The sequence below is a fragment of the Nothobranchius furzeri genome, chromosome 8, assembly GCF_043380555.1.
Source record: "Nothobranchius furzeri strain GRZ-AD chromosome 8, NfurGRZ-RIMD1, whole genome shotgun sequence".
Classification (NCBI taxonomy): domain Eukaryota; kingdom Metazoa; phylum Chordata; class Actinopteri; order Cyprinodontiformes; family Nothobranchiidae; genus Nothobranchius; species Nothobranchius furzeri.
In genome coordinates, this window is record NC_091748.1 from 42,201,309 (window position 1) to 42,227,948 (window position 26,640).

At 43.5% G+C, this 26,640-nt stretch overlaps 2 protein-coding genes across 7 annotated transcripts in view; both read right to left on the reverse strand.

Moving 5' to 3' along the window:
• Nucleotides 1–240: 240 nt before the first annotated feature.
• mysm1 (Myb-like, SWIRM and MPN domains 1) lies at nt 241–8,151 on the reverse strand. Of its 3 annotated transcripts, none has more exons than XM_015971792.3 (20): nt 8,014–8,145; nt 7,562–7,634; nt 7,388–7,458; nt 5,666–5,740; nt 5,494–5,578; nt 5,265–5,363; nt 4,721–5,189; nt 4,416–4,638; nt 4,090–4,220; nt 3,908–4,011; nt 3,755–3,832; nt 3,583–3,665; nt 3,460–3,514; nt 2,136–2,186; nt 1,942–2,016; nt 1,693–1,848; nt 1,453–1,585; nt 1,212–1,317; nt 1,042–1,099; nt 241–966 (listed from the first exon to the last, which is right to left on the reverse strand). In XM_015971792.3, the coding sequence occupies exons 1-20, from the start codon at nt 8,124–8,126 to the stop codon at nt 667–669; spliced, it is 2,538 nt and encodes an 845-aa protein (XP_015827278.1). In that variant the 5' UTR covers nt 8,127–8,145; the 3' UTR covers nt 241–666. The 3 variants fall into 3 exon arrangements, with proteins under 3 accessions (XP_015827278.1, XP_015827277.1, XP_015827280.1); XM_015971791.3 differs by having other exon boundaries at nt 1,660–1,848; XM_015971794.3 differs by lacking the exon at nt 7,388–7,458 and having other exon boundaries at nt 1,660–1,848; nt 5,727–5,822; nt 8,014–8,151.
• A 4,473-nt stretch (nt 8,152–12,624) lies between these two features.
• Nucleotides 12,625–26,640, reverse strand: part of suco (SUN domain containing ossification factor) — a 44,714-nt gene continuing 30,698 nt past the window's right edge. For 3 of the 4 annotated variants that reach the window (XM_015971799.3, XM_015971798.3, XM_015971796.3), the window contains 12 exons: nt 26,385–26,440; nt 23,820–23,911; nt 22,557–22,622; nt 21,987–22,070; nt 18,740–18,812; nt 17,292–18,632; nt 17,126–17,213; nt 16,917–17,021; nt 14,704–14,858; nt 14,393–14,484; nt 13,714–13,769; nt 12,625–13,375 (listed from right to left, as the gene is read on the reverse strand). In XM_015971799.3, coding sequence (XP_015827285.1) covers nt 12,839–13,375; nt 13,714–13,769; nt 14,393–14,484; nt 14,704–14,858; nt 16,917–17,021; nt 17,126–17,213; nt 17,292–18,632; nt 18,740–18,812; nt 21,987–22,070; nt 22,557–22,622; nt 23,820–23,911; nt 26,385–26,440 — 2,745 coding nt within the window. In that variant the 3' untranslated portion in view covers nt 12,625–12,838. The remainder of the gene's footprint in view (nt 13,376–13,713; nt 13,770–14,392; nt 14,485–14,703; nt 14,859–16,916; nt 17,022–17,125; nt 17,214–17,291; nt 18,633–18,739; nt 18,813–21,986; nt 22,071–22,556; nt 22,623–23,819; nt 23,912–26,384; nt 26,441–26,640) is intronic. The other variant, XM_070554058.1, reaches the window with a different exon arrangement.

The window sequence follows — 26,640 nt, forward strand, 5'->3', positions numbered from 1 at the left end:
AAGATTTGAGCCAATGACTCCAGTTTAGATGCAGCTAACTGGTTTCTGTGCTTTAATCTGCTCACCTGCTCAGTGACCTTTTTTTGTTTGTAACTGGAAACTACAGACTGTAAAATTCAACTACATATTTTTACATTCAATTTCCTCACAAACTACAAGCACACTCCCCTTACATAGAACACTAATGTATGCAGCAGTTTGGGATAAAAATGCTCCTGGTAGCAAAGAAACACAACAAACTTCAAAATATAAAAAATAGAAATTTATTGCTAGAAAAGGAACTGATAACATGTTTTCTATCTCCAGCAGGCTTGGTTTGCCGTCACTCTGAGGACTCATAACTGATATAAAATACTGTACCCTTTGTAGAACACCACCTTCACCCGACTCTAATGTCCGATCCTAAAACCCGAAAACTGCCCGACTTCTAAATTGTTTTCACAAATTTGGCAAAACAACAACTTCAACACACCCAAAATCACAGACAAGTCTGTTGATTTCTGGGAGTTGAATGACAAATTACAAATGGAATAAAATGTCACATACCGTAAAACTACATTAGAAAGTGGATAATACTGATGCTAAATCTCAGTGTATTTACAGAGCAAATTGTTATATTAATAATAAGATGTTAACCAGAACCTGTTTTGTTAGTTATACAACTTTTCACAGTAAATAGTCATGCTCAGTTGATAAAACAGAACCTAGATGCAATATGGTGGAGCTGTCTGTCTCGACTCCTCCTCCCTCTTCTTGGGGCCTGTCCTGACAGATCAGCTGATCAAAAGGGACGTCTTCTGACTCCACAGTCTTTGATGAAATATCTAAAGGTTTTCTTTCTTCTAAATCTGAGGATTGCTGCTTGGAAATGAAATCTGTCAAGAAAAGGGCCTGGATCTGAGTGAGAAACAGGTCTCCCTCCCCATCTGGAAGGGGCTCCGTGTATCTTGCCAAAGATGCTAACATCTAGAAAAGAAAGAAAAGTACATCTAGTAAAAAGAAGCAAATATTTTGTACGTGCAGTAAAGCCATCAAACTGACCTTCTCCAAACAGGTGAGATTTGACTCTCTCCGAAATAATCTGTCCATTTGGACACTCCTGCTCAAACAGAAAGAAGAACAACACTATCGTTTAGACACCACACCAGAATAGTTACATAATGCATGAAGATCACAGCATCATGCGTGTTCTGGTCCCGTCTCTCGCTCACCCGGGTGCCTGAGCGTATTTCTGGACAATCCACTGAGCCCTCCTCATGGTCTGATCCCAGTCAGGGACATCTTGTGATGTCAGAAAGCTGAATCTGTAAGGCAGCTCTGTGGAGGACAGAGACTCTGGGACTAAGAACACAAATCACTGACGTACACCGTCGGTTTGATTTTAAAGCCTCTTGATCTAAACCGTTTAGAACATTTGCGTCATGTCTCCGTCTGTGTGTGTGTTCGACGTACTGTTGGGACTGGAAGCCTCCTGGCTCTCTTTTACCAGCAAGCAGGTGATTTGGGAGTGGGGGGAGGGGTTGGCTGGGTCATACGGGCTCACTATCACCCCTATGAAGGGGGCTCCGCCTCGGGAAAAGTAGCTCTGGATCAATCAGGATACGGAGAATCAGACACGTCCACATGCAGAACCCTGCGTGAGTTATCATCTTACTCTACCTGGAACTGATCCTGTGTGTTTATGTCTCGTACCGAGGGGTTCGGCTGGAAGGACGGGTGTGAGTGGTACCAGCCCACTACACCGAGGCCCAGGGACGCCAACGTGTCACATGCCTGTGTCTGAGACACCGGGTCCATCTCACACTGTAGACCTGTGCTCACACTGTTGCAAGGCTCTGCAGCACAGATCTACACACAAAATCCTAAATTAGTTTCCACACATTTCTCTTTTCATTCAGTTTTCACTACTCGTTAGCTCTTGTGATTGCCACATCTCTTTACCTTCAGTACTTTAGCTTCCCCACTGAATGTTCCTCCCAGCAGGCCGATGATTTCCCCCCGTGACACGTGAGCGTGCTTAATGCAGGATCACAGGACATTTATTCAGCGCAGAATAAATAAAACCATATGAATGTAATAGAGTGACGGGTGAAACAGCAAAACAACAATGGGATGAGGCTGTGTGCAGCAACTACCATGTCCATGATGAGGAGAGTCTCGGCACACACAACGACCTGAAACGGCTCCTACAGATCACACACAAGTATTTATATAAATTAACATGAATCTGTCATAATATTTCTTTAATTCTGCAGAACCTGGTGCAAAATATTTGATTCATTATAGATTTTATGAAACACACATTCATGCAATTTATAAACAGCCTTCTTCTGCCACCCGAAGAGTGCAGACGCTCCTCTTTTCTCACGGCTCTTGTCCTGTCTGTCTACAGAGCGCTTCTCTGCATTCCTTCTGTAAACTCGATATTTTATTAAATCATGGATTTGGTCGACTGGTCATTCAACAGGATTGACAAGATTTTTTTTTCAACAGTGAGAACAGAGTGGGGGTCTCAGCTTGTCCGGATGGATCGCACCCAGTGGGGTATATTCTGGATTCCTGGAAGCAGTGGAATATTATATGCCTTTCTCAGCTGTCTGTGGAGGACGTTGAAGACATATGGATTATTGGCCTGATATTTACTGGATTTTTTTCCAATTGGAATGGGATGATTTGTGGTATTTTGGAAAATTGGGAATTCAGGGGCGATTGGAGTGCCACCCGTACCCACCGAAAGTCTCAGCCGTGTGGAGACTGCTCAGACTGGGACGCAGCTCAAGGGGAATCACAAGTTAGAGGTCCAAGCTGCGATCCCAGAGTTAGCGCACAAAATGGATGTGATCTTGGAGAAAGTCACTGCACGGTACAGGCAACTTTAAACCCAATAATTGGATTTGCTGAGAGACTGAAGATCAGTTAAGAACTGAAAGGCAGAGAGGAAATTATCTCTACCTTCCCCAAAACAATTCTTCACTCTGGTGCCCTGGTAGCCTTGAGCTGCGAGAAGAAAACTCCTCCACGAAGGAATGCAGACAGATGCTGTGGAAACCCGCCCTACCCCTGCCTTTAGATTTGTGGTCTTAGCCTGGCAAGGTCACCAAAGGTAGGAGTCAATGTGCTTCACTCCCTCGCTCTCCCTCCAACCTGCGTACAACAGCGATCGAGCGAAGGCACTGAGGCTGCGGCTCTCTCTGGAGGAAACAGGTTTCCAGCCCAGCTTACCAATGAGGACGAAACGATTGTGGTAAATTTGCAACTTCCTGCTGATTTACACCTAAATGTTAGGTCGTTTTGGCCGACACGTATTAAAGTGAACCTTGAGCATTTTTGCAAACACATAGCCTGTAAAATGATTTGATCTCTGAGAAGCAGAAAACAAAAAAGTATTTCAATCTTATCACAGCGTACCAAACGCATACAAACAACAGCCTAACTGGTAACTCGGTGAGGACTGCTGACCTGTACGTCGTCTTCAAACGACCTGCAGGGAATCAGCTGGAATGGATCTAAAGACCTAACAGAGGAGTAAATCATCAGTAATGTTTATTCATAGTTTATTACTTCTTCCATTACGTTGCTCACCATCTGTATTTTGACATCTTGCAGGGTTTAGGGTGCTTCCTCATCTCCTCCCTCCTCAAAGCGAGCTCCTTAGCACCGAGATGCTAATAAACACATTGCACAAATACAATCAGCAGAAAGACCCTTGTCAATTCAGCCAGGTGGAAGTTTTTTCATGTTTCAAAGTCCAAACCTCGTATGTCTGTCCTTCCAAATCTTTAGCATCACACCAGTTCCCCCAGATGTCGCGCACACGCCTCCTCCTGGTCCGCTACAAACCATCAAACGTTAGCTCGAGTCTGCCACACCTTGGTGGTGACGGTTTGGTGCTTTAGCGTGTTCCTACCATACTCTGGAGTCTCTGAGCCAGCTGATAGGCTTCCAGCACGTCTTTGCCCTCCTTGTGTTTGGAGCGGTCCACCACTTTGGGGCGATTATACACTGCTTGCTCTACAAGGATTCAAACATCAACAAATGTTAGAGGGAAACACAACAACAGGAGTAAACATGGGAGGGGGGGGGGGTTACCACAGTTGAAGTTGATTGCCCCAATGAGCTCCAGGTAGGTGTGTATTCTCCCGATGCAGTTGACATCCCCACAGTTCTTCAGACCAGGACGGACTGAGGTCTTGTTGAGGTACTTGGGTTTATTTTTCAGCCTAATGGACACAAAACATAAAAAGTCACTTCTGTAGAAGTCCGTTCTCAACCTGGAAACTACCAGCCATCCTTCCTTCCCCAACTGGGAATCATCAAACTGGACCTGCTTGTTCAACAACATCAGAGCTATTCCTTTGCTGGTCTCATAACTTCTCATTCTGTGACTTTAGTGTAGGTGTGTGTGTTTGTGGTACCACTGATCCAGGATGTAGTTTCTAATCTTAAGATATCTTTCTGGGGTTTTGGACGGTCGTCCCTCAAAGAACTCTGGGATGGCTTGTTTCTCGTCCTCAGTGATCGTCTCTGTGTCCATCTGAATTTCTCGCTCAGGGGCTTTGAGCTCCTCCTCTTCCTCGTCTTCATAGTCTTCCTCCAGCTCCTTTTCCGATTCGTAATTTTCAATCTTATCATTAGAGTCTACGAGGCAATACATTTTATTTTACAGATGAACACAAATAATAATTCAATAAGCAAAAAAGAAAAACTGATAGTGGATCACCTGTGCAGGTGTGATCATCTTCACCTAGCTGAATGTCACACAGAGAACTCTGACCTTCGTTTGCCTCAGCCGTCTCCTCTGGAGGGGTTTCTGTCTCTATAGCCTTCTCAGTTATCCTCAGTTTGTCACCTTCATCATTGCAAACTAAATCAGAAAAGCCCAGAGGACTTTGTAGAGGAAGAGAGCTCTGGCAGGGTTGGTCCTCTGTCTCATGAACGTTCTCCCCCTCACTCAGGTCTGATTCTGTTTGTTCTTCTTTAGGCTCTTCTGAATCACAGAATCCAGTTTGGACAACTCTCCCTTCATCCTCACTCTGGTTATCAGTGATGTCTACATCCTCATCGTCAGAAAGTCTCTCTATGCGAACAGCGTTGGACAGAACAGAAGCACAGACGGAGGCTGGCGGAGGAGGGTGTGAGTGCAGGTCAGGACCTGCAGACGAAGCAGCAGCTTTGGGTTCGGGTTTATCCTTAAGTGGGAATACAAAAGAAAAGTAAATAAAAGATGTGTTTGCACATCCAGCTAAGCAACGAAGACAGTTCACCTTTTGCTTGAAATGCTGTCTGGCATAACTCTTGACCTGAAGAACACTACGGGTGCCCACCAGCTTGGCAATTTTAGTCCACCTTCGACCAAATTGGGCCTGCAAAAATAAATAAAAGAAAAAAGAGAAAATCAGTTTCTTGAAAAATTATCTGAACCTGCAACAAAACAGCAGATTATAATCTTAATTTCAGACATTCAGCTCAGCTGAGTAAAAAAAAAAACCTCACCAATCCTTCCTCAAAGCGCTCCTTTTCCTGTTTTGACCAGCGAGACGATGAAGCGGACATTGAGGTTGAGTTCTTGGATAGAGACCTTATCGTTCAACAGAAAGGAGAATCAATACTTACCAACAGACTCAGGAATCAGTGAACAGATAAGGAGAAATGCAGAGAGACTTACTTCTTCACTTTAGGCTTTTTGTTAGAATCACTGTGCAGAATGTTGTCAGGAACCGCCTTACCTGTGAGGTAATATCTGAAGTCACAGTTCAGGATGTCTGCTATCTGCTTTAGTCCATGTTTTCCTTTATGTGAGCTGTTGACTAAAACATTTTAAGCTATAGGTAACAACAAAAAGGGAGAAAAAAATGAACCCTAGTTAATGTAAACATTTCTTTAGTTATTTTATACTCAAAAGAAAAAATGTTTAGTGTGTTTTATCTGGATCAGACTGATTAATCAGTAACAATGAACTTCATTCTCTATTCTACTGTTTATTGTTATTACTACTCCAAACACCTGTTTGATTTAGTTTGTTACTTCCTGTTTGTATTACACTCATTTCTTTCCTGTTTAAAGTGGCAGTAGAACACTGTTTCTTTACAACTGGAACCACTACTTTGAGCCTCTGTGTAGCTTGACAAACTTTGCTGGGGCTCACAATGGCCCAGGAGCCCTGATTAATGGCCAAATTCAAACCCATGAATTTGTGCTACAATGAAAAGACTGGTTTACCTCACCCACTTGGTCAGGATATGAATATGAAATGAGTTGCTGTTTGTTTTACCCCAATGGTTACGCATCACTTGGAGCTATAAACTCTTTCCTTTGTAGAGGATAAAGTATCGTTGGAGCAAACTGGTCCTTAATACTTTAATTGGTGCAAGACAAACTTCAGAGTTCTCTGAAAAAGACATAAGCTGTCGAAACACAAGTTCTGTTTGTTTTGCACCAATTAAAGTATTAAGGACCAGTTTACTTCAGCCATACTTTATCCTCTCCATTTGATGTCCCATGGGCTGTCGGAGCACCGGATGTCCTCTGCATGATGCTTGACGTGCTCTTCTATTACTAAACTCCTTGCTTTCTTTCTGTGTGCGTGTGTGAGGGCGTGTGTGTGTGTGCATGTGTGTGTGAGGGTGTGTGTGTGTGTGTGTGTGTGTGGGGGGGGGTGTTAGTGTCCAGCTGAGTGACCATCTTGCCTGTTGTAAAGCGGTGACGTGCGGAGGAAGTTAGTGTTAAGTCAAGCGACTGCTCTGTAGGTTGTGGTGCGATGGTTTGTTGAGGAGACTAAGTGTCCCAGTACATCCTGGAACATGAGTGCTTCAACCAGCTTCTTGCATTCCCCCCCCCCCCCCCCCCATCAAAGACGTTAGTAGTAGCTCAGCCTAGTGTTGTTCTGCGGTTAGCATTAACGTGACCAGAGGTTGTATTGCTGACACTAAAGTGGGTTGGAATATGCAAAGCAGCAGGTGTGTATAGTTTACTTGTTACAACCAACTTTTATCAGAATCAACCGTCCCCCCTTCACCTTTTTAAGATGACTAATTTACACAGAGAGCAGGTCAAACATGACTGACTTTTTGGTATGCCACATTTGACACCCCAAGGTTCCTTTATCAACAAGGTAAATGCAGCTTTATATTCTATTACCCCTTTAAGTGTTGAGATAACAACTTAAAAATAAATAGGCTGAAAAAACACCACTTAGTGGCACAGAAGCTTTCTGACTCATCAGCCTGCTGATGATATGATGATGAGGAGGAGGTTTCTGTGTCATCTTCACACAGACAAGTGCCTAATTAATGTGTGTGCAAACACAAAAACAAACAGAAGAATGCAGAAAGTTGTTTTATATCAAAATAATCTCTCTGAACCCTTTGGGGGAATGATGAAAGGATACTGTTCCTCCAGCAGCATCCTCTCTATCACCTCTCTGTTCTCAGGGCTGATGGAGCTGTCCAGTTCCCAGGGCTGTTCAAACAGCACACAGAATCAGGACCAGGACCAACACACACACACACACACACACACACACACACACGATCTGCCTGAACAGCTGTGTGAGAATTCATACCAGGATCCAGGAGCTGCTTTTGCCCACAGACTGGACGAACTGATCCTGGATTACACCTCCTTCGTCTATCTCACTGAAACAGCATGAAAACAAGCAGCTATTAATTCCAGATGTGAAATAAACAAAGAAACGCACACACACACGCGCGCGCACTAACTCTCTCTCTCTCTACTCCATGCCATACAGACAGCTAGCTAGCTTCGAAGTGGTAAGTCTTTTTTTAAAGTTGTAGCACCTTTGAAGATACAAAACCAAAGGTGCTTTAAACAAACTAGCAGAAAAATCAAATGATAAAACAACAAAAATAATCAGTAAGATAAGAAGCAGGTCTACAACAGATAGCAAAGCTAAGGCTAATAGTCAAAGAGCCTCTCCCAGCTAATTGAACGGTAACACATGGCTCCTGTGGTTCGCAGACACACTGTTTACCCAGAGTTAGTCAGCATTCTTACCGGACATTACAATCAAAATCGTCTCCCTCGATGTCAACATCCACGTCGTCCTCCATGTTGTCGGACAGACGTAAACATAACATTAGTCTGCGCCGCTTTGGTGAGAAACACATACCACGTTGAGCCACAGCGCCACCATGTGGCTCGGATGAACGACTGTTCGGTTAACATTGATGTCAACGGTCTGTCTCTGGATTAGCCTGTTTACATTTAAGCCTGTTTATCTTACACACACACACACACACACACACACACACACACACACACACACACACACACACACACACACATATATATATATATATATGTTATGGCATGGCGTTCAGGAAATCATTATATATTTATACCAGAATACTTCTGAATATATGGACCAAAGTGTGAATATTTGGACCGAAGTATGAATATATGGACTGAAAGTGTGAATATATGGACTGAAAGTGTGAATATATGGACTGAAAGTGTGAATATATGGACTGAAAGTGTGAATATATGGACCGAAGTTTGAATATTTGGACTGAAAGTGTGAATATATAGACCGAAGTATGAATATATGGACTGAAATTCTGAATATATGGACTGAAAGTCTGAATATATGGACCGAAGTCTGAGTATTTGGACTGAAAAATGTGCTTCAAGTGGGTTCGGTTTGCAGCAACGTGCATCGCCACTTCAAACTCTGACCTCTCGGCATACCTTTTTTTTAATACTTTTTTCTTGGCGGTGAGCACTGGTAGTTTTTCGGGTCATTTATTAGTCGAAATCTCCGAGTTCTAAAAAAATATCTTTCCCTCCAACATCAGCCGTCCACAGTCCGTGCCCAGCGCAGCCACTCCCGATAGGACACGCTCTCCACGAAGGTCCGCATTTTGCGCCAAAGGTGCATCACTGCCGTGAGACGCACAGTGCAGTCAGCAATAGGATGCTTATTGTAATGTAAAATTAATTAAAATCAAGCTTAAATAGATCTAGAAATCTTACTTTTACTGTCATTCTGTTGTGGAAAATATTCAATGAAAAGTCTCTATTGTACACCTGTCTATATTTATAGAATCTGCTGATGGTTTAAAGTAATTTTAATTAAAGTTATTCAGAGCCGCTGTAGAAGTCCAAAGAGCCCGAGTTAAGCTGTGGTAACTGTAGAGGAACCGTGAAACAGTCCGAAAGCTTTTCTGTTAGCCTGTTCAAGTTGAATTCAAATAAAATTTATAGAACATTAAACATATAATGATGATGATAGTAATAATTGTATGTATATTTAACAGTGACTTCATAGCTAAAAGGCAGAATAGATTTTCTGTTTGGCCTCTCATTTTTGCAGATGATGTGGTCCTGTTGGCTTCATCAGGGGGCTCGGAGTAAATCCACTGCTCCTTCACATCGAGAGGAGCCAGTTGGGGTGACTTGGGCATCTGAGTAGGATGCCTCCTGGGAGTCTCCTTGGTGAGTTTTTCTGGGCACGTTCAACTGGGAGGAGAACCCAGTGAAGACCCAGGACACGCTTGAACAAGTATGTTCCATGGCCAGGGAACGCCTTGACATATATACATACACACACATATATATATAATTTTATTTGTATTTATATATATATATAAACTAGAGGTGGGAAAAATGATCGATTCTAAGATGCATCGCGATTCAGCCGTGCATGATTCCGCATCGATGCAGCAATGCGACATAATGAGATTTTCTCCCTATGTCTATGCAGGACAATAAAGTTTTGAGGTTTTATAATTACTTCAGGGGGCAAAGTTGCAATGACATGCGCACTGCGTTGCCCTAGCGCCATTTAAACCAGAAAAGGCGGACAGGGATACGGGGCCAACATTACCAGTAATCAAAGATGTACCCGTTACATTTAAATCGGATGTCTGGGCTAATTTCGGTTTTGGGATCCTGGATGTGAAAGAATCACTTAACACAGTATTTGTTTACTATTTTTAAGTTCAGTTGTATTCCATCTTAAAGCTGCTCTACAGAAAACATTTCTTATATTATTTAAGTAATTATAGGCAGCACACTTTAAAAATTGTTGCTCACTATAGTGAATAGATGTACTGTATGTTCTGTTTTTCAGGGATGTCGAAATAAAAAGAAATTGAAAACTATTTTACTGCTTTTATTAAGTCATGAAAAATGGGTGAAGAATTTTGATGCATTTCAGACTCAAATCGAATCTTTAGGCATAATCGGAATCGGATCGAATCGTGGGGCAAGTAGAGATGCACACCACTAATATAAATACAAATAAAATTGCTTTTCTCAAAAAATAATTAAAATTAATTAATTAAAAAATAAAGTCCCAGGTTAGATTTGTTTTTTTGTTTTTAGCTGAAAGTTTCTTAGAACACAACAGACTTGTCTTCTTTAATTTTCACACCACACTTTTCCCTGGAAAAGCCTCACATAAATCATTATTATTAGTATACAGAAAATTTACTGGAGGCCAGGCAATAATATTCAGACACAAAGTGAAAGACAACAAAAAAAAGGTTTTATTTAGAAAGAATTCACAGTTTCTAATGGCACTACAGTTTTTGTAGTAACTCACTCCTGGTCAAAAATACTGTGCAGCTCTTCAGACTCAGAAAGGAGGAAGAGAAAAGAACCGATCACACTTCACATAGAAAAAAGGCACGAGGAGTCACACAAAGTGCAGAATGAGTGTGTACAAATATCTGCAAGTGCTTCCTCCCCGTGTTATGGGTTTAATAAAAAGGTTCCAAGTAGTTTTTCTCCTTACACAAACACACACGACACATATGAAATAATCTCCTAATCGACACACACACACACACACACACACACACACACACACACACACACACACACACACACACACACACACACACACACACACACACACACACACACACACACACACACACACACACACACACACACACACACACACACACCAATAGAGTAGGAGAAATAAAGAAAAACAGGTTTGCTCTGCTTGTGGAATAAACGTGATCACATTAATGGTGTTGCAAATCTGATTCGTCATTCCCGTTTTCCCTTTAACCAATAATAATTCATCTCCTCTGCACCCCCCCCCCCCCCGTGTCATTCAAAGTGGGTTGAACACATGGAATTAAACAGCAACAGCGAGTGACATGTGGAGTGTAATGTGAGAGTGAGGACATACAAAGATGAGTAGAGTTAAAAAAGAAAGCATTTCATGCTCCTACTTAAACATGGAGTGGTTAATGCAAGCAGACATATTCAAAGGTTTCTTCACAGTCACAGAGCAACGAGGGCCGGGGGTGGAGGGGAGCACAGAAGAGCTGTAGGATCAAACAGTAACAAAAGGAGAAACATTGTCCAAGTTCTGTCTCTGTCAGTGTTCACAACTGCAGCCACACTCAGCCTGTCAGAAACCACATGTAGAAACAAATCGTTTACTTTTCATTTTGTAAAAACAAAACACGAACACCCCACTGAGTTTGGAATCACCATTTTGAACGGGGCGACTTACAACAAGTCATCCACAGAAGACGAGCAAACAAGCAAAGACGAGACAGAAAAACTCCATCCAACTACGCCGACGGCTCCAGACACAGCAGCACTCTGCTCCCAATAAACCCAAGGCTTCTAAAATCAATACTCAATTATTTCTGCTGGATATCAAACGTCATGGCTGGAGCTTCAGGCCGAGGCATAAAGACAAAACGAGGAGAAAAAGTGTGTTGTTGAGCGATTGTACGCGTCAGATCTATTGACGTAAACAATCTCCTGTCACCGTGTTGAACTGGGAGACCAGCAAACCAGTACCATCATCAGAAAAAGGCTAGATTTAAATAAATAAATAGATAAATATAACTGGTCTGTCAGAATCATCTGCAGGTGAAAGTATTGTAAACATTCTACTCTGGAACCACACACACACACACACACACACACACACCCCCGGACCCATGTGTCCCCACTTTAGCAACTCTCTTTAACAAACAACAAACCAGCAACATCTTAAAAATAAAGAGTCCTGGCTCAGTTCTCAGCCACAGGAATAAAAACAGAATCTGGTTCGCCTCTGGCCTGTTGATAGTCATCACAGATGTTGAATCCAATAAGAACAAGTGTGCATGAAGGTTTTGGGCCCGGCCCAAATAACAGAGTAAGGAGAATGATACACCGAGTTTACAAGACCTGCAGACTGCTGCACCTGTGAGGTTAAACTAGATTCTAAACTAAAAGAGTAAACTCGTCGATGCCATCACCCAGTTAGTTTCTTCATTCAGCTCCTGCCACTGGTTTGGAATTAACTGACAGAGACAGAAACCATCACAATGAAAACCATCAGTCTGGTCCCCAACAAACCTGCAGCCAAACCGGACAGATGAGACAGAAGAAAACAGAAGACAGAAGAGACTTGTCGTGCTCTGCGGTTCTCCTACAATGACACTTTTCATCCAAAACAGCAGCTAATACTTAAAGGAACGTCAGCAAGTCTTCTCACTGTGCTGTGTGGGAGGAACATGTTCACTGATGCTCTGCTGTCTAGGAACAATGTGCTTATTCAGGAAAAAAACAATACAAAAAAAAACTTTCAGATAAAGGTGACGTGTCGTTCCCCATCATAGTATTTATATGTGAAGGTTTGAGTGTCTAGAACAGAAATAAAGGCACATAACTGTAAACAGTTCTCTTACAGGAGTGGACAGGGGCGGGATGGTGTTGAACTAAACCCACTGAGGTTCTACGGTACCTTCAGGGGGCTCATGGGAAATGTAGTTCTTTGGAAATTGCTTGAAGTTCTTCTCCAAATAAGTCTGCTACCTTCCAGAGAACCAAAGGTCGTGTGAAGGTGAAGTGAGAGGTTTCAGGCGTGTCCGGGGACAGCGGTCACCCCGATGGTCCTGACGTTCAGCTCCTTGTTTCCCTTCATCAGTTCCTGCAGACTGGGCAGAGAGCCAACGCCACCCCCAGGCTCATGAGGGAACTGCAGCTCGGTCTGTCGAGACTTCCGTCGCTTCGTCCAACGTTTCTCCTGGCGGGATTTGGCGAGGGGAAAGGAGAGGCCGTGGCCATTGCACATGTCAGCGGAGGGGTAGATGGGGGAGGGCGGAGGGAGGCGGCTTGTGTACGATTCCTCAGAATGGGTGGAGGAGCTGCAGCTACTGGTTTCTGAGGGAACCTCTTTAGAAGAACAAGAGGGCAAAGACGACACCTGATCCACTGATGGAAGTGGTGGCGGTGGGGGAGGAGGGGGAGGCAGTAAAGGAGGTGGGGGTGGGAGCGCCGGGAGGCTGGGGTGGAAGCCATTACACTTCAGGTCCTCATTTGTGAAAAGCACAGACGGATCGAATGGTTTAAGGGTCTCAACTTTGTCCAGGGACTTTGTCTTGCCACGTTTTTTCTACAGATAAAACACAACAGAGACGAAGGATTTATTTACAAACACCACAGCAGACGGGACGAATGATGCAGGGACATAAAGACCAGTTCAAAAAACTCATGGCACACACACTCATCTCAGCCAAATGGAACGTTAGAGTTTGGAAAAGCTATGTTTCCTGCAGGAAGCTAGAACTGACTGCATTTACTCATAAAACATGTTGACTGATGTCTAAAACATTGGAGTGGTATTTAAACTGGTTGCTCGTGAGCACAGGAAGTGACTCCCTGCACCAACTGACTGACACCAAAGAAAAGAGCAGTGAAGAAGGCAGCCGTCACGGCCGACACACACTGTACCTTTTTCTCTGGAGAAAACCTTAGAGGCTCTACAATGTACAAGTCATCTGGACCTACTGGGGAGGGGAGAGAGGGGCCAGGTTAATGACGGAATGATGGCAAACAGGAATACATACATGTAACCAGCATGAGGTGACTTTGCAAGTAGTTGTAATTATTTCTTCTGACTGTATTAAGGACAGCAGCAAGCAGGAATGATTGCATATTTCCAACATTAGAATGAAATCCTGAATAAAGCAGGAGTTAGTTCCGTACGGATCACTACTTGCAAATGTTTAACATGAGCAGACGAAGCATTGGGATCCATTATTACACCTCCGAAGCTCAAATGTGGACACAAGCTTGCAATGACAGCCGCTCAGCCTCAAGGGCAAAAGCCTTCTCACACACGCACACAGCTGAGGGATCATGGGCAGCAGGGAGAGTTTTAGGTTTCCATAGTCTCCACTCTTCCGTTGACCACACCAGCCACCCGCTGTGACCGTGTGTGGCTTTAGGCTGGGGCTTTTATGGAGCTAAAGGTTTACAGTGCGAGAGCTGCAGCGCTTTAAAGAGATGACAGCTCTTCTCTGTGTGATGACCAGGATGTCAGAGAGATCATAGATGGAAGTAAACAGGAAGGTTAATCTGGAGGAGGATAGCGTGTGTGTGTGTGTGTGTGAGAATGAGGATCTCTTACGTTCTGGAGAGGAGAGCTGAAATGACTTGGAGCGGACGAGTGGGCAGGTCACCCTGCGCTTTAGGCTCATGTCATCATAGGAGGAGAAGCATCTGATGAGAACAAAACACGAGTGACAGGCTGTTCTTCTCACCATGCCCTCAGTGGCAAGCAAAGAAAGCATGGATGGATTCTAGAACTTTCCAAGAAGTGCATAAAAATGTGCATATTTGAAAATGAGAACAGCTGACCTAGACTCAAACATTACGCCCACACACACACAAAACACCCCATTCTGTGTGTGTGTGTGTGTTAAAGAGGGAGTGGCTAACCTCTTGGGGCTGGGGTAGTGGTTGCTCTTGGGGAGGGCAACAGTGCCAGTGCTGGGGCCGGGCGGCGAGCCGCGGCAGCACTGCAGACACAGCAGGAGGCCCAGAAACAGACACAGAACCAGAGCGACCAGCAGGTGGCTCTGACGGTCGGTGACCTGCAAAGGAAAACTCTGGTGAGACATCTGGCCACGACTGTTCTACATCATCTTACATTCTTATGCTATTATCATGAAAAGTAACACAAAGGCTGTGTGCCAACAGCCTGGACATTGAACAAATGTTCGTGGTGAGGACAGAACCCACGTCTCTCTTAGTTAAAGTCACATTGATGCATTTTGGGGGATGGTGCCGAATTTTAATAGAAATTCCTTTCTGGGAAACTGCAGCTTTCATTCCACGTGCAGTCGTCATTCATAAACATCTCAAAGTGGCTCGAGTAAAGTTCGACCAAACACAAACAGACAAATAACATTTAGTTTTAAGGATATCTGGGTTTGGCCTTTAATGTGACCAAAGCCAGCAGCCGATAGTTTAGAAACAACTCCGAGCCAAGTGTTTACCTCAAGATAATAAACTGTTTATTTTCACTTGAACCCAACAGGAAGAAGAATTTATCCACGTCCTGAAAGTTACTGAAACATCTTTAAGTATTTCTCATCTGCTCAGGCCACAAATACAGAAGATTTCTAACCCCTGATACAACAGCTGGGTTTGTTCATCATTGGGAACCAGTTTGAGCCAGAATCGAGGAGCGCTTATTAGAAAGATGGTTCGTTTACACAGAGCACACTTTTACTGTAAAGTTCTGATTATTGACCTTTGTTTTTGTCAGGAAAATGAATTCAGACTAAACAAAAGGTTCATCTTGTTCCAGTGTTTCCCTCTTTGTTGGAATCCCTGCAACACCTGTAATTGTGTGGTGTGTGTGTTGAGTAATAGATTAAATCTTTATCTGTACATCTTTCCAGAATACTCCAGCAAAACATTCCATAGCAGCTCATGACCCCTCCATCTACATGGACTCAGGTGTGGTAAAGACGTTGCTGGTGATGGACAGGAGAAAAACACACGACTGTGTTTGCTACAGCCAAGCATCACATTGGTTCTGGGCAGATTTCTCTGACACAGGCTGAGCTTTAAGGAGGGCAAACTGTGACTAGGACAGACATGCAAGAGTCTAAAAACTTGATTTATTTATGGGTAAAGTCAGTAAAATGATCTGAAGCATGTTTAAATGTTTAACCAAACAGACACACACCTATTCTGATTTTCTTTCCGATTCATCTACAGCACTGACCTGTTTAAAAATAGCAAATCGCCCCCAAATAAACTTTTCTTTGCTGATAAACTATGCGTGTCTAATTGTACTGTAGGAATGTGTAGTAAATAATTTAGCACTTTAGTGCATCTTAGTTCAAATTTGAAATATTCTGTCTCAAACTGTTTGTTAGCTGGTACATTATGATGTCACAATGTCGTTGTGAGCCTGTTTGTTTGTGAATTTGTTAGTGGCTCCTCCTTCTCGGTCTGCCAGGCATTTGTAGCATTTTTAAAACAGGAAGTGGGATTGGAGTTGGACTCTGGAATGGGGTGACTTGCTCTTTAACGATTTCAGACAATTTCACTTATCACAACGTGACAATAACTAACACTTAAGTTGAAAACATTGATTCTGGACATAAGCACAGCACTGGTTTATTATTTCTGGTGTGACTTAGTGCTTTTATAATTTACAGACCAGGAAAATGATTTTTTTGTCTCCATTTCTAAATACTGCTGCATAAAGACGCATGCATAAGTTGCATCAGCAGTGAAAGTTGTTCTAACGTCTTATCTGTGCATCAGTTTGTGCATCGAACACATTTGACTGTTTGTCTATCATTTATAGGATTTTAAATATGCATTAATTTGCTGGTTGCAGACTTTTACCAATACGTCTTCCTTCTGCTGCTTCGTGAAAAAATATACATCTGTTCTCTGTTTTGCCTCTGCACAATATAAATGTGTGTTTGCAGCCTACAGGTGAGCCTTAAAGATAGAATTAGCAGAGATCAGTTCAAACACCTTTAACTTAACTGAAACTATTTTACATGCCCAAAGAGGCTTTAGAATCTCACTAAAGGAAAAGTATAGTTCACCCCAAACATGATGATTAGTGCTGGCTCCTGAAGCAATGAGGCAGAATTAAAATGTAAAAATGACAGGTGTGTTACCTCTCGCTGCAGCTGGCTCACGGTAGCTGTGAGATTGAGCATCAGTGTAGTGACATTCTCCAGCTGGCTCTGGAGGACCTGGATGGACTCGGTCTGCTTCTGGTCCTGTTCACATAAACACACCAAACCCACCTCAGTTATTCCCATAAATCTGATCATTATCCCATCATGAGTTGTCATCTTTTCTGTCTGCGTTAAAGCAGAGTCACCTGCTCCTCGGCGATGCGGGAGGTGTTCTGCAGTTTAATGATGGTCTTATTGAAAGCTTTCTGCATCTCTTCCATCTGTTTACGATACCTGGAGAAAACAAAAGCACGACTTGTGAGAACCTCCTGCATTCATAAAAAGGTTTTAAACCATTCAGTAGTGCTGCACCTCTGGCTCAGCTCCTCCAGGTATCTGCTGGACAGACTCATGTTCATCTCCAGAGCTTTGATCCTGTTGTTGAGCCTCATGAACACGCTCTCCTTCTGGCTGGACCCGTGAACGGCTCCTCCGTTCAGCAATACTCCATTGCCATTTATTGCTACTCCATTATAATCTCCTGCACTCTGCAGCTCTGCATAAAAGTCTGTAGCAGTCCTCTGGACGTTCCCGTTAGTGTGGACCACGTCTCCCTCTACAGAGTCCTCCCCTGTCTGAGAGAGCGGGTCCACCTGCTCCCCCTGGAGCTCAGACAGCTGAAGATTTTGTCTCTGTGTGTCCCCACCGGTGTCCATGCCTAACTTAACTGTGTCTGTGGGGGGGTCAGGCTGTGAAACAGCTGCTGGCAGCTCAGTGGGAGGGGGGCTGAGGTCCTCGGGTCTGGACGCAGTGGGGAGAGACACAGCAGGCTGATCTTTGACTGAGGAAGCCACAGCACTAGAAGAGTCTTTTTCAGAGGACAGAGGCTGTGAAGGAGAGCTGACAGAAGGAGTGAGGATGGCACTGCTGGCCTGCTGTGTCTCTGGAATGGAGAGAGTTTGGAGGGGTGGTGTGGGGACAGGATCTAGAGCTGCGTCTTTACCAGGAGGTAACAGCTTCTCCTCATGTGTGGGAGTGGGTTGAGTCAGGGAGCTCTCAACCGGTGAAAAGCTATGAGAGGGGATTGTGGAGGTTCTGCTGGGTTCAAGGAGGAGGGTGACGTCTGGAGTGTGTGGATTTGGTGACTGAGTGTTGGTTTGCATTTCAGTGGTGTGTATCTCACCCATAAGCGTCCCCTCATTAGCAAGAACCTCAGATTCTGGAGCGTCGAGTGTGAGAGGAGGGGTCTCCTGTGTAGGTGGGGCAGCAGGGATTGGTGCAGGTGTGTGTGTGGGGATGGGGGTGTGCACAGTGGAGTGAGTGAGTGTTTCAGAGCTGAGCTGTCTCCTCCTGAGGCTGCGGAGTCTCTCTTTAGCCAGCCTAGAGGAGCACCAGCGATGAAGCAGCTCAGGCAGCGTGGCCACGCAGGACAGGGACAGTGAGGAGAAGCAGGAGAACGGACAGTACGCCTGGCTCTCCCACTGGTTTCTGTCAGCCTCCCTTCTTGTTTTCTCTTCACTTTTCTCCTCCTCCTCCTCCTCCTCTCCCTCCTCCAACAGAATGACAGTCTGCCTGAGATCCTCATCCTCTTCGTCTTCTACGAGCGTGACAATCTGTCTCCTCTCACGGGAATCGGATAATGAGGAGTCGCTGGAGACATTCAAGTCCTGCTCCTCCTCCACAGCAGGCTGCTCTGGCTCTAAAGGATCCAGTCTGAGGAAAACACAACACAACTTTTACATTTGGTGAATCACACCTACCGTTCTACATCCTTCCAGCACTAATGTGGTACACAGACAGTGTGACTGGCTTGTTCTTACTCTGCAGCGTTATCAGGAGCTTCAGGCTTAGTGTCTGCACTCTGCCTTTCATCCCCCTCTTCGGTTGTGTTCCCTGGAATTCAGACAATATCACAATGAAACAGCTGGCATCAGAACACACATCTGAACACTGAGTGAGACTAAAGCCGGGCGTACACTGTGCGACTTTTTCACTTTTTTGAGCCGATTTTCCACTCGTGCGAGAATCCACGACACCGGGGCGAGTTTAGCGCCGAGCGGTCGTGTAGTGTACAGGGGGTTACGAGAGGCGATTAACACCACGTGACCAGCCGCCGATCAGCAGTCGTGAGGTCGCACGGACTTCTGGCGTGTTTAATATTTCGCTCGTCCCTCGTGAGGGTATCGCGCTGTTGAAGCGGCGCTGCGAGCAGCTGCGACCCAAAAAGTATCAGAACCGCTCACGGCGCATGCGTAATCCTGCATCAACTCCGCTCCCCCGCTATTTCCCTAATAACACACGCTGTTCGTTTTTGTTTCTACACGTTTTTTACTCACAAAGATTGTCAAGAAGGCGTGTTTGTCGTGTTCATGTCAAATTAAACTGATCATAAAACACAGATTTACTTCCTTTATTTCGTTTTCCTCATCCAACCCCCATAAATCCCTGTGTGTCCTCCTGCAGCACTCCCGAAGGACAACAGGCAAGACAAGACAAAAAAGTCTGACGTGTTCAGTAAAAACTGCTATTTTTAGCATATTTTGGGGCCGACGTGTTGCTACCAGACGGACAGTGTGAGCAGTCAGGTCGCATCCAAGAACTGGGTCGTGCAGTGTGAGCGCATGGCTCGTGAGATCTGCCCTGCGAGGAAGTCGTACAGTTTGAGCTGAAGCTGAACGCTGCGAGTGAAAAAGTCGCACAGTGTCCGCCCGGCTTAAACAAAATAAGTAAGCAGTATTTCCTCTCCTTTGTTGGTTAAGGATGAGGATGAATTAGAGAACGTGTGGCAGGAATGCCCAGTGTTTGGAAAAAGGGGGAAAACGCCACTGAACCAGTCTGAACCAGTCTGAACCAGTCTGAGCGGCTCTCGTGTGCAGCCTGTCTCTGGTTTTGTGGCTGTAAATTGGAATCGGCACTGAAACTGTGGCAGAAACAAAGTACTGTTGCTTGTTTTGGATTGAGAAATTGAATTTTTCTTTGACAAAGCTTACACTTCAAATTTTACTTTGTAATTTGACCCCTAAAAATTATTTTCTAGAAAAGGATAAAGAAATAAAAGGTGCCTCATCATTTACACTAGTCCAAACCCAATCCAAGACTAGAGAAGCTGAGTAAGGGAGTCGTTTTCATACCAGCGTCTGTGTGGTAAACTCAGAGCAGAGAACTCAGCTAATCTGTCTGCCAGGAAGTAACTACAACACACTGACCTCCTCTCAGCAGCAGAACAAACATCTGTGCTACTTATGAATGCTCAGCTTGTGCAACGTCACGCTGAGGGAAAGAACGCGGCCCCGTTTGGAAACGTTAATCTAAACAATAAGTTGAACGACAAACCGATTTGTGGTTAGAGGAAGGGAGAAGTAAGAAAAAGCCTGAGCAGAGAGCTGGAATAGAAGAAAACTGTATAATTATATTTCCTGTGCTGCTTGAAAGCAAGAGTTCAGAAAACTTTCCAACACAATTCTTATGTAAGATGAAGTAACAGCCCCATTAAAGATAAATGCTGGTCCCGGTCGTCTCTTTTACGTTCTTCTGCTTTTCTTTTCTTTCCTTCTGATAAATGTCAGTCTGATGAAACCAGGGACTTCTCCACCTGAGGAAGGTGTTTGAACTGTGATGACATCTCTACATAGTTGTTACTGACATGAACATTCAGCTTTTAATGCACACAAAAACGATGAATGGAAAAATAGTTAAAGCCAGCTATTATTAGGAGCGGCTTAACCAAAGGGCATTTTATGGTTGAACACATTATGATGTAAACCTTTAAGGGTGAGTCATGCTGGCTGACAGATGCTTTAATGACACGGATCTGGAACTCACTGATCATTTAACACACATGAACCGGTTTAACTCCATTCTGACAATAATGAGGTGCAGCTGCTGAAAGACGGTTTTCATTATTTAAACTAAAATGATCAACAGATCCAGTAAAATTCATGTCAGACTGAAACTTGGACAAAATCTGTGATGAGGCTGAGTTATCAAAATGATTCCATTTATAAATGAATGTTTCTGAAAAACTAATGGTATGCAAGACCCTGCATAGACTAGCATCTGAGTATATTACAGAGAGTTTCATTTCTTATAAACCCTCTCATCCTCTTAGATCTGTGGGCCGTCACCTTCTGGTTATTCCTTGTACTAACCCTAATACTAGTAGAGGAGACTTCGCATTGCAGACGCCAGGATTTGGAGTCTTATTTCCTAATATTTGGACATCTCGCCTTTGATTGGATAACAGCAACACAGCTCTACCACAGACTTGCAACTTTGATGTTTTATCTCCACAAATAGCACAAGCCTGGAGGAGTTCTGCCGTGTGGTGGAGCTGCTAATGCTAACGGTTAGCTTTTACTAGCCGAGACGTTCTCTGCTGGACCTAAATCCAACAACAGCCTTCCCCATTGTGAGTCAAGATGGGTGAGTCCATGAATGTTAAGTGAAATCTTAAGAGTTTCACCGTCTATTTTCTATCAGAAGCTAATGCAGGAGATAGGTGTAGGAGACTATTTTCATGTTCAGCCTGCATGAAAAACTCAGAGTGACCGATTATAATCAGGAATAATCATTAAAATATGGTTTTTCAGTGTTCCACACTTTTGACATTATTTTATCCTCAATGATTTATTGTCTTGTTATTGATCGTTGTTAGCTTTTCGTCATTTTACCTCTCGTCTTGTATTGCTGTTCTTATCCTTCTGTGAAGTGCTCTGAATTTAATTTCTGCGAAGGGCGGTTTATAAATAAAGTTCGAGTTGAGAGAAATATGCAGCATGAGGAAATCATTTCTATTAAATACATCTGTGTGTATGAAGAAAATGTACGAGTCTCAGGGTGTGTTGCCACAGCTGGTATCTCAATTCAAACTGTAAACTTCAGAGTTTCTGAAACGTCTGCGTGGGTTCTGAATGTCCTCATGAGAGCCACAGGGCCTCCATCTCATGTCTATAGAATTTAATAGTGTTCAAAAACAGTTTTTATATGTGTTAAAACATTTAAAGGTTTGGTGATTTAAATATAATCTGGAGACCAGATTAGGATGTAAGACGAAACATAAAAAAGTACCTCTGGCTTCTGCTCCACCTTCTAGCTCTGGCTTGCCACCGAGCACATTAGCAGCAATGTTGTTAACCATGTTAAGAATCGCATCTAAAAGAAGGACAGAAAGAAACACACCCTCACAATTCATTTACTTTTCAGAGATGTGGATCCTGACAGGCAGCAGCCTGAGGCCACACGCACATAAAAACCCCACCAGGCTTCACCAACCGTCTTTACTGTCCCACTCTCTTTCTGCTTCAAGGCAAATTTTCATTTTCACTTGTGTGCCATGCTTTCCCTTTGACAGCTTTTATTCCAGTTTTTGATTATTTAGTTGGGTGTAGTTGAAGAGAAAGAAACAGATTCTTCCTTCACAGGTAAAACAAAACCTTTCTGCTTTTCCCGATGAGCCGGCTGTGGTGAACTAGACCAAATTCTTGCTTTGCAATAAATAAATAATATATTTATTTATTCTGGCTTGCCAGGCTACATCATATTTGAATGTTAAGTCCAGATGTTTAAACTGCATCTGCACAAACCCGCCTGCAAGTCAGTCATATCAGATATAAATACTGTGTGTCCGTGTTTACATACTGGTGGCTGAACCCAGCAGGTTTTTAGAGGCCTTCTCCTCCGAGGGTTGGTAGCCAAGAGGATAGTCTGAAATGAAACAAACTGCACATTCAAATACATCCCTGTAGAAGTAGAGCAGGAACAGAACTGTAAGGGCGTGTTGAAGCCTTCTAATGAGGAAATACACACATTTATTAGAACGTTTTGCTATTTTCTATTTGTTCTACATATACCGTATTTTCCGGACTATAAGCCGCTACTTTTTTCCCACGCTTTGAACCGTGCGGCTTATAATGAGGTGCAGCTTAAGATTTTCCTTCACCTGCCACTAGGGGGCGCTTTAGCAGAAAGTGAAACAGGTGGAAGTCAAAAGTGGAAACTGAAGAAAGTGCTCATTTTAATTTAGCACATGCAAGCAGCCGGCACGACAAAGAATTTGTTTCAAACCCACACCCCCTCATCATGGTAACTACACGTATGAGTTCATATGATGCTGCATTTAAGTTGAAGGCATCGATCTGGCAGTGAAGGAGGGAAACAGCGCTGCCGCACGTAAGCTTGGCATGAATGAATCCATGGTTCGGCGCTGGAGACGGCAGCGGGAAGAACTCATTCAAGCCAGCTTCACCCGGGGATGATGACAGCAACACAGAAAAGGTATGTGACGAAGCTCTTCTGAGGCTGATCAACTCCGACACTGAAGAAGAGGACTTTAATGGCTTTAGTGTGCAGGAGGAAGATGAGAGCGAATGACTTCTTCTGGTAGGCAGGTGTGTTTTATTTACTAACCAGGCATGTTTTGTGTGCAGGTTTTATTTTCTAACAATCCAGGGCTTATTAATGCTGTGTCAGCGCTGTTCTTTTCTTCTAAACATGCAAATGACCGGTAATAAAGTGTCAGTGCTGTTTTTATTTTATAACATCCAGAAATATGAATGCTATCAGTGCTGTGTTCTTTTCTAAACTTGCAGGCACCTTCAACCGTTTTTAAAATTCGTTTTGTTGAATTAAAACAACAAGGAAAAACCTCCGTGTAGCGTCTTTCTGTCTAATTATCTTATCTTATGGCCGTACATGCGCTGTGCGCCGGAGACCTGCATGTGGCTGCTGCGCCGCGGCTTCTATTTGAGTGCGTGTGTGTGTGTGTGTGTGTAGAAAACCTTTTTTTTTTGTTGATGCGGCTTATATTGAGGTGTGCTCTATAGTCCTGAAATTACGGTAATCATACTCTTGTGTTTATTGAGAAACTGTACATTTGATACTTTGACAGTGTCAACATCTCACCATAGTCTTCCTCCAGGTACTCCAGTCTCTCCGAGGGATACTGGGAATCTGCTATCTCCTCATACTCCTCCACCATGCTGGTTCCAAACACCCTAAACATCACACACACACACACACACACACACACACACACACACACACACACACACCCACACCCACACCCACACACCCACACAGAGTTATAGAAGCAGCACACCTACAGAACAAGTTAATGGTTGATATTAATAAAAACCAGGGTCTTTTGAATGATCCAGAGGAAGCGGCGTAAACATGCCAACAGCAGGAACATTCTTCACCTGGGTCAGTTATGTAGCCTGTCAGTCAGAAATCTTTAGACACTCTGGTAAAACCACACCTCAGGCTTTAAAGCCCTTTAAGCCTTCAACAGTAGAAAATACTCCTGATGACCCAGTTTACTATGTTTTACAGGGACAAATGCAGCTAACTGGGTGTCTGGGTGAACATACAGAAGCCATCTGTGGCAGAAAAGAAGGATTAAAAGTGGCACATAGCAAACACCAATAGGAAGTTTTAGTGCAGACTGTTCCAAGTGAATAGATGCAGAAGTAAGCAGTGAAGCTAGCCAACTAGCACTTATGTCTCTGTGTGCAGCACAAGTTTCATTTTCCTGAAAGAATGATTAAATAATGCAAACTTAATAGCAGTGTAAAGGTTTATAGAATAGCTTTAACATAACATTATTTTTGTGTGTTTATTTTTTATTAACTCATTCACTGCCAATGATGACTTAAGTCGTCATTTGCATTTTTTTGCTGTTTGGGCATCGGAACGAGCCCTAAGCTCTGAAGCCAATCTTCATCCGCATACGTCACGTGATCAGGAAGCAGAAAATCCATGTGTTAGGAGATCGTTTTGGGCCGTTCCTGTAAAAAAAAAGTGGGGCGCAAACCGGAAAAGCGTCTGCCGATCACAATTCGACAACGGATTATGGAAGAAAGGGTAACGCTCGAAACACGCAGATTCTTCCTGATGTTAGAGGTGAGTCTCCACTTTGTTTTGGTTGTTTTGGCGTGGACATCATCCTAGCGCGCACCGTTCTATGACTCTTAACCCTCCCACTGTCCTAATGGGTGTGACCCTGAGAGGAAAGTTGACCATTGAGCAGGGTTGATGGTTTATCCCTTGAGGTCCATGTGGCAGGGGTGAGGATTGAGCACCACCTCACCCCTGCCACGTGGACCTCAAGGGATTGAGAATCGCCTAAAGACTAGAGGAGATGGGGCATTTTCTGTGGCCGGTCCTACACTCTGGAACAGTCTTCCTCTGCAGATCAGGACCTCACAAAGTCTGGATGTTTTTAAGTCCTTGCTTAAAACTCATTTATTCAACTTGGCTTTTATGTAGGATGATTTTATTTTTTCATCATCATTCTTTCTCATTTTTATTGATTTTATAATTGTATGATGTAATGTTTTTATCCTAACTTGCTGATTTTTATGGTTTTATGGTTTTTAGTTATACTTGTTTGCGATTTTATCTTCTGTGTTGTACAGCACTTTGGGTTGCGGAAGCAATAATAAGTGTGCTTTAGAAATAAATGTGACCTTGACAGTCAACTTTCCTCACGGGGTCACCCATAAAGACAGTGGGAGGGTTAAATAGTAAAAACAGCGAGAAACGCTGGCAGTGAAGGCCTTTAGCGATCAGGAAACGGCTGGCAGTGAATGAGTTAAGGAGAAATCCACCTTGGTAACTTGCCTAGCCATTAGCCTGTCTGTCCAATCAGAACTAATTTCTCATTCTCCTAATAAAGGTGGATCAAGGAGGCATCTATAACGAGACACTACATGTTCCTAACCTTTCTAAAGAAACCATATTTAAAGGTGTGGTTTACTCATTTATTCAATACATTTGCAGTGTTCTCTGGTGTAAATCAATGACTTATGAGTCATTAAAAAAAGAAGTTATGATGCTCCTGTTCTGAGATGCAGAAGCTTGCTGGCTCAGAGGTGGGATGACAACCGCAGAATTACTCATTATTATTAATGATATGCACACACCTCACTTCTGATTGGCTAACAGAACATGTTCAGCCATGTTGCAAAGTCACTATCACCAATACACTATCCGCTGTCTCTCACTGTTGCAAACATTTTTTTAACCCTTCCACGGTCTTATCGGGTGACCCCGCCAGGAAAGATGACATTGAGCAGGATTGATGGTTTATCCCTTGAGGTCCACATGGCAGGGGCGAGGAGTGAGCACAACCTCACCTCTGCCACGTGGACCTCAAGAGATAAACCATCAATCCTGCTCAATGGTCTTCTTTCCTGGTGGGGTCACCCGATAAGACCGTGGAAGGGTTAAAGCCTTCCTGTGGGCAGGAGCGAGCCAAGATGGGTGAGGCCATGAATGCAAATTCAGCGTGACATAGATCTGTGAGGAGTTTCAGGTTAGAGTTTCACTGCCTATTTTCTATTAGAAACTAATGCAGGAGATAGGTGTAGGAGACTTTTTTTTGTTTAGTCTGCATGAAAACCCCATAAATAATAATTAAAAAATGTTTTTTCAGTCAACCACACCTTTAACAATGACGGCCATTACCTGAAGAGACTGAGGGGACAGAAGTGTTCTGATCCAAAGTGAGAGAGGAGTTCAATCTGCAGGGAAAACAGAAACTGGTAAAATGACTCTAGTTTTAAAACCATCAGTAACAAACGCAGCCTTTATGCCCCCAGTCCAAAAACCATTATCCACCAAATGTGCCAGACGTCAACATAGATTTGTGTAAATGTTCGTTTGTCATGATTTACATGCATTTTTAAGTTAAAGATAACCAGTAATAACAGATCACCATTTA